The 11,911-nt window shown below is 41.1% G+C and overlaps 1 protein-coding gene across 10 annotated transcripts in view; it reads right to left on the bottom strand.

Annotated features, from left to right (window-relative positions):
* LOC137420835 (protein quaking-B) overlaps positions 1-11,911 on the bottom strand; it is a 142,110-nt gene that overhangs the window by 93,856 nt on the left and 36,343 nt on the right. For all 10 annotated transcript variants that reach the window (XM_078772257.1, XM_068106225.2, XM_068106266.2 and 7 more), the window contains one exon: positions 494-630. In XM_078772257.1, coding sequence (XP_078628383.1) covers positions 494-630 — 137 coding nt within the window. The remainder of the gene's footprint in view (positions 1-493; positions 631-11,911) is intronic.

Here is an 11,911-nt window from a genome sequence, read left to right as displayed (position 1 = left end):
AGACAACTTACAATATTGTGAATCTGGGTCAATGGACTGGAAGATGTGTCAGGGCTCCATTATATAAAATGACAAACTATGGAGATGTTTATCAATCGGACATCACCCATTATGGCTTATTCTTCATCTCCATGGACTCCATGCAATGGCACAATTTTTGCCGCTAAAGAAATCCTTTTTCGTGTTTTTTTTTTTTAAAGGAGCCCAATATATTGTAGCATAAGTGAATGGACACAGGTTTTAATTTCCAAAAACTAAAGGATACCGTATTTACTACAACTGAGGAAACGGAATATTAGACAGTGGAACAACTTCTTCATATAATAAGTGTCTATTCAGATTTGTGAGTGTGATCCATATTGGACCCTTTTCAAATTGCTGGATTATAATTGGCAGGTATTTGAATTAAATGGTGAGTTACAACTGGAGAAATTGAAAGATAGCAGAGAAAATAAGAATTATGGAAAACCTGGAAATCATCAGCTGCACTTACGTCAGGATATTCTTGCGTTGGAACATATAGTTTCTCTTGGAGTTGAACCACAGGTCCAACAGGATCAGGAAGAGACACTGTTGCCTTCTCTCCAGGAACCCAGTCTGAGTACATGGCCTTCCGAACTCGCCCAATTTCTGAAAAACAACACATGCTTTATAGCTTCACTGATCTTAAACTCTTACTTATTCTTCCATTCCGTTTCCTCATCCTCATACATCTGATTTTTAGAACATAATCATAAATAATCACAAAAAATGTCACATAATGGAAACGCCTGGTGTTGACTTAGCGGTTAGGGTGCCGGCTTGGGATCCTAGGATCCTGGGTTTGAATCCCGGTCGATCGCTGAATTAACACCAGGGGGGTTGACTCAGCCTGTCATCCTTCCGTGGTCGGCAAATTGAGTACCAGTTCACTGGTCATTCCCTGTGTGTCGCAAGAGGCGACTAACAGGGTTGGTGGCAGGAACGGCATCCGGCCATAAAACATTGCTTCAAAAAGGGGACCAAGGTGCCCGAAAAAGGCCAACCCCTGCTCTGCGGGGAAAAATGGCCTCTAAAGGTGGTTCAATGGAAATGAAAAAGTCAGTTTGAACCACAGATTTTAAATACATTATTTAAAAAAAGAAGAAGAAGAGACTCACAAGGTCACTGGTAATTGCCAGCGCAATAACAACCAAAATATCCTGTACCTTCATTAGAAGAAAAAACAAAAAACTTGTTTACATTTGAGCACCATGTTTACATTATAGTGATAAACACATTATGTGACGTCATAATATAAAATAATTCCAACAAACACTGACAAATTGACAAATTTTCTCCATTGATGCAATCCATCAATTTACTTATCCTTTTTATATTCAAATCGAATTTTCAACATGAACAGTGTAATATTTTATTTAATCAACATCCGTTTTTCATGATTACTCACCTGGTGGCGTAATAATGGTTCAGTGTCCCTCCGAGTCTGAGGTTGGTGGTTCAAACCCTGTCCGGGTCATTCCAAAGACTTTTAAAATGGTATGTGCTGCTTACTTGCTTGACAGTCAGCATTTAAAAAAAAATAGAGCATGGAGAAACTACTATCGGTTGATTAGCCTACCTCTTTCTATTCCTTGTATAAGTGACCTCGTACGGTATTATTAAGTTTCTTACCTCATTTGGCAAGCACACCAGCATACTATAGTTGACTATTCAAAAGAGATCATTGATGACATCTTTAAAGTCCAAAAGCAAAATGCATAATAATCTGTTAGTCAAATCTCTGAACTTTTTCTAATCAGCTAAAAACATTACTGAGACAGCTTACATAGCCACTGTATACTGAAAGGCCAAAATGTCTCAGATTTGGGATTCAGTTTTTATATCCAATTTTTTACTTTCAGCTCATGAAGAGGCTGGTAAAGTCATGTTATAAAACACGAAGAAGTAAAGAAACAATCTTACTATATAATTCACCAAATGTCTGTCCGTCTGTCTGTCCGTCCGTTCCCAGGTACTGCAAAAACGGCTGAACCGATCACAACGATATTTTGGGTGGGTATTCCTGGGACCCCCGGGAGTAAAATAGGCAATACCGTATTGTTTTTCCTATTTTTTGCCAATTTCCAATTTTCCAGTTTTTCCAAACACGATGGAATAATATTTACCGATATAAACAGTGATGCGGCTTTTGTTGAAATTCTACGTACCAGGAGAGAGTCGATCGACTCCTGACGAACTCTTCCTACATAAAGGTGTGGCTCCGAAGAAACACGGCAGCATGTGCAAAGCGACTGAGAAAGACGTGTAGCGGCCGATTCCATGTTACAGATTCGTCGCGCGCTCTTCCGCATCTCAACGGTTCTGTTGTCATTATCGTCGTTCATCGCAAAATACAACTGAATGCAAGTTTAGAATACAAGTACACGAAAAAAAACGAAATACAGTTTACCTGAAGAGATATGTTTTTAACACTCACGAAAGCAATATGACATCATTGACTGCCATGAAAATCCGCGAAGTATTTTATGGTATTAAAATTGAGCCGCTCTTTACATACTTAAGGCTTTACATACTTTACATACTTTACAAACACCAGTTGATCGTCCGAATAAATAAATTTTAAAAAGGAGGATGAGGCCCTTTTAATTCAATCTTTTTTCAAAATGTTTTGTTTAAATTTTGATGATTTGCGTGTGATGTGATTTAACGGACGTTTACATAAATCGTTTAAAAGAAAAATAAGCCTCCAATTTCCGATATTTTGCCTTTTCATTTGGGCCTCCCAATTGAAGCCCCGCCCATAGGGCTGGTACCGTTGCTCGTCTAGGTAATTGAGACCAAAGGTTCAATTAGTGGGTCGACTAGAAACTGTTGGATTGGTTCTTCGCAAGTCCGATGTTGGGTCACAAAGTGTGCCATCTGTCGGATGGACGTTAATCTGCGAGTACTAGTTGGTCAATGTAAAATAATCCATGGTGTAAGTTATCGCTGGCACCCTGAATAAATGACAAATTCTAGTGACTTTCAGTCAGAGCATGACAGCCAGTTCATGAAAACCTTAACTGGGCCCAGAACCTTCCCTGGCCAACCTCATGAGAAAGTGGGAATAATTGGGGCCATTAAATAAGTTGTAGTTGGTAGACTTTAACCGGTAAGCGAACTACAGGCTTTCAGGGACAATGAAATGATGCAAATAGAGACTCATATGAACAATGCCAGAAAAAAACCTTCACTTGTTATTGTTTAGTGACATATACTGGGTTGTGCTGCGAGGCAGGAAGCTGCAATCATAATCTGTTCAATGCATATTGTTTTAGTCCCAAGAAGAACATTTATATTCCATGACAATACTTTAGTTAACTGCGCAAAATGTCATCTCTTTCGTAAATTCTGCTGTCGCATGGCCTTCCACTTCTGGAATGATATTTTGCCCTTGTTCTTGTGTGGTAAACCCAGTGTTGTGCTAGTTTCCTGCCGTCCCTTGCCTGCAACCCACTTGGTTCCTGTTCTGTTTTTTTTTTTTTTTCCTGCCTCTGAAAAACCAGCTGCTCCTCCCCTCTTCAAAAACCCCTGACCCTTCCTATTTCAGTTTCTATAGTTGAGATTCTTATTCCAAGCCAAACATTTACTGGGTCAAGTTAGGGATTAAGTTTTGAGTAACGAAAAAGGTAAAAAAAAAAAAACCAAACAAAAAAAAAAAAAAACGTAAAACAATACGAAACAACAAGTAACGAAAAAGGTAAAACAATAAAAATTTAATGACATATTCTCTAATATGAATGTAGTCACTGGCAACAAGAAAAAGTATCGAGTCACAAGGCCTGCATAGATTTATGCAATGGGACCACCAGTCATTCTATGTAGACTTTGCACCCTGGAGAGGATAGTCCTCTCTGCCTTTGCAGCTTGGACACTACAATAGGAGGTGGCAGTTATGGATTATATTAAGTCCTGCTTGATTGGCATGAAGCATGGATGCCACAGGTTTACTCCGATGGTGGGAGAGATCATTGCATCTCGTTGGTTGGTTACCACTTGCCACAATGCTGGCAGGCCACGGCCAATAAGGTATGCCTGCTTCGATGGAGTGCCTGAAGGTCAGATATACCATCTCGAGAAGCTGACTACAAGAATAAACCCACAAATCAAAAAATACCAAATGTTGAGACTTATTTGCTTGAATGTCAAGACCATGTGCTTGACTGGAGCACAGATGTGCGATGCTTGCAAACAGGAGTCGTAGACGTAGAATTGGATAGGCTTAACATTGACATCGCTGCTATCCAGGAGAAATGCTTATCAGGAAGTGGTTCATGTATACATTTTCTGGAAAGAAAAAAAGCCTAAGCCTGAAAGTCAAAAAAGAAAAGAGGAACTAAATGAACATGGAGTTCGGTTTGCTCTCAAAAGTACACGTAAGGAAAGCTGTGGACCCACAACAGAATTCGTCATTTCACTTCACCTGGCTGCTGCAGAAGGCTTCGTGACAATTGTGAGTGGATATGCCCCGACACTTTATTCCTTAACGGACGACAAGGATAGATACAATGAAATTTGATGCCAGTGCCAAGATCTTATCACTGGCATCAAATTGATCTCATTGTCACAGGAAGGAGCAACTCAGTGAGTGTGCTCCTAGTCCACAACTGTCACAGTGCAGACTGAAACACCGACCACTCACTATACTCTATAGTATCTTGCAAAATCAGACTGAAACCCATTAAATCACATCACATCAAACAACAAAGCTATCCATGCCTCAACACCAACAATAAAATAAAATATACAAATAAATATATCAATAATTTGTAGAAATCATTGAGTGAGCCACTTCAAGCAATTCCCTCCCAACAAATCCTGAACAAGGGTGAAAAAGCATTTATGAATGATAATTTACAGGTTTTGTGCTGCTGTGACACCTTTTTACGGGAAAACCACAGCAAGCAATGACTGATTTGATGCCCATTCAAAGGAAATGATTCCTGCCATTGACGCTAAACATAAAGCTTACCTCGACCACAAGAAGAACACTGTGACAAGACATTACAAAAATTCACAGCAACTAAAAATGCGCTGAAAGAAACTGCAGATGTCGCACAAATGACCACTGGCTTGAGCTATGCCAAAAATATTAAATTACCATTTCATATGGCATACCTAGCGGAATGTACAATGCGATAAAGAAGGCAAATAGCCCCAACAAAAATAAAAACAGCTGCCATAAAAAAAGGTTATGGGGACATATTATGGACCAGAACATGCAAATGGAACATTTGGTTGAGCATTACATTGAGCTCTATTCTTGAGAGAATGAAGAATCAGAAACAGCACTAAATACCGGATGAGGCACTGGCACCACAAGTGCTGAGAAGGCCATCGCCACCTTAAGGAATGGAAAGGCACAAGGTAAAGATGGCACACTAGTCGAAGAACTCGAGTGTGGGAAATCTGTTCTGCAGCAGTAACTGCCCAAATTGCTTCTCCTGTGCTGGAAAGAGGGCCTCAATATATGCCCGATTCGAACATGACAACTGTGTACAACTAGAGAGTTCATAGAACACAATACCACACACAGTGTTACACAAGGATACACAACGAAACTAGCCATTCGGCCCACCATTCCTGCACCACATCAACACCAGACAAATTAATCCATCAAAACAATTCAATTTCATTGGGAGAGTGGGGGAGGAATGTGGATGAGACAATGTGGCACACCCAGTGATATCTCAAGGTTGGCAAAATATAAAACGGGAAATATATTCACTTTAATTATTTAAATAATAACGTTTTTAAGCATTTACTTTTGGGATTTTTCTTCTTTTTCAGGGGGGTGGCAGGTGATGGGCAAAGGTGGTTCGTGGGTGAGAAAAACACAACATCAATCACACACCACCCACCGACGAGACCTCCACAGACACGACAATCCACACAGATGCATAAAATCACCCATCCATACTTGAGCTAACTAAAAGTACTGCCAATACCTCTATACTCTACCGACAATGAACTATATCCTCATTTTCAAACAATAAATATTTATATTTCATAAAGTCATTCTTCCATGCGAGTTGCGAGCCCGAACAGCAAGTTCAATATGCCATACCCAACACGTTGTTCTTGTGGATGTAATGTGTGTCTACTGTTGGAAAATTTCCATGATTTGTGCAACTATTGCAAGTCTGTGGCTTCCGCTTTGGGTCTCCTATGTTGGCAATCTTTATCAGTGGCGTTCCCTTTTTGGATTTTTAATCTTTGATGGCAAATGTTTTCCGCAGTTTATTATATTGTGCAATATAACGAGAGAATGTCTTGAAGGACGACTTTGTAAGCTCAATGGCATGGGATCCAACGTTCTCTCAAGTGCCTTGTGAAGTTACTCAAATAATTCTGCTTACCTATGTTGAGAAGTCAATGATATTTGCCAAATTATATACACCTTACGAATGACGTGCGAAGTTTCGAATTTATATCTACCATTTACAAGGTAGGGAGCTGGAGAATGGGGGGGGGGGGGGGGGGCAGGGGGGAAGACAATTGGTGTGTACTGCATATACATGTGAATCGCCATAGTCAATACCACAAATATATACATCACCAAATTCAGAGCATACTGTGGTTTGCATAATAATGTGGAAAAAAGGGAGTTGACTAAAATCGGCAATTCAGCCCCAAACGCCTCTTTACAGCCCTTGAGAGGTCATACAAAATGAAGTCACGGTAAATGACGCTGTGAAAGCACGTAACATTGCCCCGTTCCCCCTCCCCGAGTTTGGATTATTTTTAAATCATGCCGCAAATATGATATCAGAAACTACAACTGCACCTGGTAGAGCGCATACCTCCGCCAGGCTGACCACTTTACCTTTTGTATCCAGTGATAGGCCGGATCTGGGTCCGGGCATGAACCATAATTTAATTGGCTTGTTCTCGTCACCTACCCAACTCATCTACCTAGTTTGGTCATAATCCATCTAAAACTCTTCAAAGATATCATGCGATATATCGTTTTTGGCCCCATCTCTCAATGGTGAAGAATCACTTTGAAAATTCAGTAACCGGGTCTAGTTCCAAATATTCACCAAAATCTAATCAGTTCATCCTTGTCACACACCTAACATGTCCACCAAGTTTTGTCCGAATCCGTCAATAACTTTTTGATATATCATGCTCAAAGACAGACAGACAAACAGACAGGGGTGAAAACATAACCTTTGTCCACCTTTGGTGGTGGAGGTAATTTTAGGGAAAAAAAGAAAAAACAGAAAAACTACACATACAATAAATAAATTAGTTGAAACAAAATTGCAGATATGTTTTACACTTTGGGAATTAACTGTTTGTAGGGAAGCACAACCAAACATCCCTGATGGATATCATCATGATATCCGGAAGGGAAAACATTGAAATATTGACCAATTTGTTGTTATAAAAGGAGAAACCCACCAAATGGCACACCACACATCTAATGTTGGCATAATTATGTCTAGCAAGGGCAGTGTACACCTTGCTGGGGTTTGGAGAGATGAACATTCCAAGATTTCAACAATACAAACTATTTGTGTACCTCATTGATTCTACAGATTTATCTTTTCAATGTTTCTTCTTGTCCTGCCTTTTTCTTGTCTACATTGTCTGATGATAAAGGTTTGCACAAATATATTGAATGGAGGACAGAGAGAGAGTATTCTGTTAGGAGCGTCCAACTGGACATCTATTGGGCATTCGACACAGTCTGGCATCCTACTCTGCTTGCCAAGTTCTCTTCATGTGGCATACAGGGATGCACACATTCATACCTGGATTTAATTTCTCTCCGACACTTTGGAAAACCCTCTCTTCCTTTTTGCAGATGATTCCATATTATGTAATACAGTATCTCTCAATGACAGACAGACAGCAGTTGTGTCAATCTGCTGATCAGAAATTGATTACATGCTGGTCTGTCAAATGGAACATGTCTTTCAATCCTGGCGAATTTCACAGTTCCACCCAAACTCCAAAAGGATCGTTAAAGGAACCCACCTATTTCCATGGTCAGCAAGAGGTTCAGTCCATTGAACTTTTCGGCCTCACCATCAGCTGTGACCTCTTCTGGGCTGCCCATTCAGCAAAACTGGCCTTCAGAGCCAGCCGCAAACCGGGCATCCTCCATCCACCAGAACTATACACAGTTTATAAGACCTTTATCTGTGGAATGGTACCCAAGCATCACACCTCTTTCCTGGATGCTGTGGAATTGAAAGCTCTCATCATTATTGGCATCTCCCATGATGAGGCCGAAGCACAAGGCCTGTTGCTCTCACATCGCAAGCAGGTCAGTGGTTTCTATGTTTTTGTTTTTATCCTCCAGTCTAGTTCCCTCTGCTGTCTCAGCCTTCAGACCCTCTCCAGCTTCCCCGGATGGTAAGTGTTCTTCCAGTAGCCCCCTCATCATTCAGCTCCCAAAATCCATCCTTTCGGCCCACATACACTCTTTCGTTCCTTTTTATCTCACTTGTGAAACTACAGTATCCTCAGGAGGCAGTTTAATAACACTCTTCCTTCCAGAACTTCAAGCAAGGGGGGCACCACCATTTCACATCACCCCCATCCCTACTTGCAATAGATTCTACCCCTATTATCCATACCTCACGCAACCCTCTTACTTGTCGCTTATTGTGTTTTCTCTCCTCCCTTCTCCTCATTTGTTGTTAGCTCCATTGTGTGTTGTTGTTGTGGTTGTATAGCCCTGGACAATTCTCTTGAACAAGCTCGCGGCACGGACACAGCCAATCAATCTCCCAGGAATGACCCTGAGATCCCCCACACATCCAGCATGGTGTACCCCTGTCTTCACCAAGTCAGTCACGACAGAGTTAGAGAGAGAGGGAGAGAGGGAGAGAGAAGAGACAGAGACAAGAGAGAAAGGGCATCCAAAATCTAATTAATTCATCCTTGTCACACAACCAACCTGTCCACCAAGGTTCGTCTGAATCCGTCCACAACCTTTTGAGATATGCTGTTCACAAACGGACAAACAGACAGACATGGGGTGAAAACAGGACCTCCATCCACCTTCAGTGTCAGAGGTAATAAACAAAAACCACAAGACACTTTACTTGTAAAAGAGCGAGATGATTTTTACAAAACAGTGAGATGAGTGAGGATAAAAACATTATGTACTGTACTCTGCCATAAATATAAACCACAAGAGCTCGGGATGATGATGATGCTGTTGGAGTGGGGAGAGTGGGGTTGCAGGAAGCGAGAGTGGGGTTGCAGGAAGCGAGAGTCGGCGACCAGAAGAGCAGCATTGGTTTTATGAGGAAGTCATTGTCACATAGGAGAAGGGTAAGACGATCCTTAGCCACCTTGAATCCCAGAGCAGATCTTTCCTGCTTGGACAGGAAGGTACGAGATGGCATCCTCCTCCAGAATAATCCCTTTTCGTTGGCGTTAGAGACCTGTTTCAGCATAAATCCATTCGCCTTGATTAGTTTAATGATGCTGTGGTGGGTAGTTCTCCACAGCTTCATGGTCTGCCAATGTTTCTGCCCTGACTAATTTGACATTATGGAGACCGAATCTTCTTTTGAAGTTCTCAAACCAACACTTGCTGGTGTGGAATTTGTGGGTAGCTGTGACTGAATGGGAGCCTTTGGCCTCGGGTGCCTCGTGGAAACGTTGGTAAATGCACAATGATTTCTCCCTCATCACTGGTTTACTCAAAGGAACTTTTTGTACACCGCTCCTTTCCTATTCCATCTGCAGGTGCTGCATGACGTCATCGCCGGGCACCGATGGGGGCCCGGCGATGACACGTGCTGAAAGGGAGTACTCAGTTTTCACTCCGGTTTCTTGTTTGTTTGATTGTTTGTCCAGGTGGTATCATAGCCATCCTTTGAGCTGGGAAGCTGAAATTTCCGCAAAATAGTGAACAAGTGCTTTGGCAAAAAAGCTATTTTTAATTTTTTGATTAATCAATTAATTGATCAATTACTTAATTATTATCGATTAATTAAGCACTTATTTATTTCCTTTCTCATCTTATCTCAGCAATATCTCAGGCACCATTTGAGCGAGTAAGCTGATATTTGGACTCGACAGTGACCAAGTGATGTGGCTATAAAGGATATTTTTGACTTATTGATTAATCAATTAATCGATTAATTATTTGTTGATTAATCAAGTAATGAATCGAATTTTTTTTCCCAATTAATGACTTATTTAATTAATCTTCAAAAAGTTACAGCTTCGGATGAAACACTGGTGGTTGAGGTATGCTATTAGCCAATTGACTAAGAAATTATTCTATGATCATTATTTATTGATTTTAATTACGCAATTAATCAATCAATCAAATATTTTACACCTCTCCCTCCCAATACCATCTCTATATGCTGCCGAAGGCGCCCCAGAAATGCTGCGCTGGAGGATGTTATTTATTTATTTGGCATGGGGGTGGTGTACTTTGAATGTATCTGTACTTGTTTCTGTTTGGTCCTTGATCCAAACATTAAGAGCTTTTTATATCCTTTCAATATGAGGATTATGGGACTGGAATGACACTTTTGTTTTGCGGCGCGCTGGCGGCAACACTTGCATGAATATTTGAAGCAATTTTATGGATATACTGCACAGTTGATTCATTTATCCCGCAATGGCGGCTCACAGATGCTACACTTTCACCTCGAGCCAATCTTTCGAAAAACTCGATTTTTTTTTTCACCCAACATCATAACCTTTCTCTGCCTTATGGCGCAATTAATTTTGTTCTTCGTTTTACATCTGGGCGCCATTATTACCTGTGCGCGAGAAACAAGACAAGGCTCATAATGCGAGATAACTGTCCACGAGGACGCAAACGATGACTCATCTCAGCTCAAAAAATGTGTTTGGTCGAAATTAAGTCCCGCAATAACTAAATCAGAACATAATAGGTTGCCTGCGATTGGTAAAAACCCACGATAATTCTGGTTTTTATGTGTATACATGTATATCAAGACACAATCACTGTCACCTGTAATTGGAGTGAATAACCTATCAGCTCTCACCGAATCAATCACTCCAGGTGGCTAGGATTATCAAAGAGAATAACTCCCATGCCCTTCTAGTCAAAGAAAGCTGCATACGGTAACCAATAAAAGGTACACAAGATAAACCCTTTGCTATTTCAAAACCTGCTCGGGTTGCTCTTCAGCTGCAGACATTCACCAGTTGTACAGACATGAGAATCACAATGCATTGTCTGTGCTCTATCATTTTAAATGCCGAGCATCAAGCAATGCAGTGGGACATAAATGAGAATTCCAATGTAGTGTAAAAATACAGAAGCGTCACCATCAATGAACGGCTACTGCAGGATTGTGTTCCATTACCAAGCAGTTTGTCGAGTGCTCACCAAGTGGCTTAAGCACTCAAGCAAGCACTCCATTCAAAACAGTTGATAAGGAACGGCTGGCTTGGCAGGAAATAGGAAGCTTATTTTAACATGATGTTAAATATGGACTAACCAAATAATACTTTTTTTAAAGGCTATCAATTAAGCTCAATCAATTAATCCCTACCTCAAACAATTGTTGTGTTTAAATGCATGTACATGTATAACACACATAATCCTGTCATCTAAGAAACTCGGTTTGTGCTTGGATGGGAGATGTGTGCATGGAAGGCTGAGTGTTGTTCGCTTGGCGCGGCAGAGACAGACACACACCTGTGTCAAGAGACAGACACAGACTGGCACGGATCGACAGACACATACTCGCACGGCAGACACAGACACAGACCGGCGCAACAGAGACAGACCGGCGCAACAGAGACAGAAGACACAGACAGACCGGCTTGGCAGACAGACACCCACAGGCACGGCAGAGACAGTGTATGTATGCATGTGTGTGTGTATGCCTGTGTTTGTGTGTGTGTGTGTATGTGTGTGTGTGTGTGTGTG

The sequence above is a fragment of the Myxine glutinosa genome, chromosome 2, assembly GCF_964187855.1.
Source record: "Myxine glutinosa chromosome 2, kmMyxGlut1.1, whole genome shotgun sequence".
Classification (NCBI taxonomy): domain Eukaryota; kingdom Metazoa; phylum Chordata; class Myxini; order Myxiniformes; family Myxinidae; genus Myxine; species Myxine glutinosa.
This window is presented reverse-complemented; position numbering and strand designations above follow the sequence as displayed.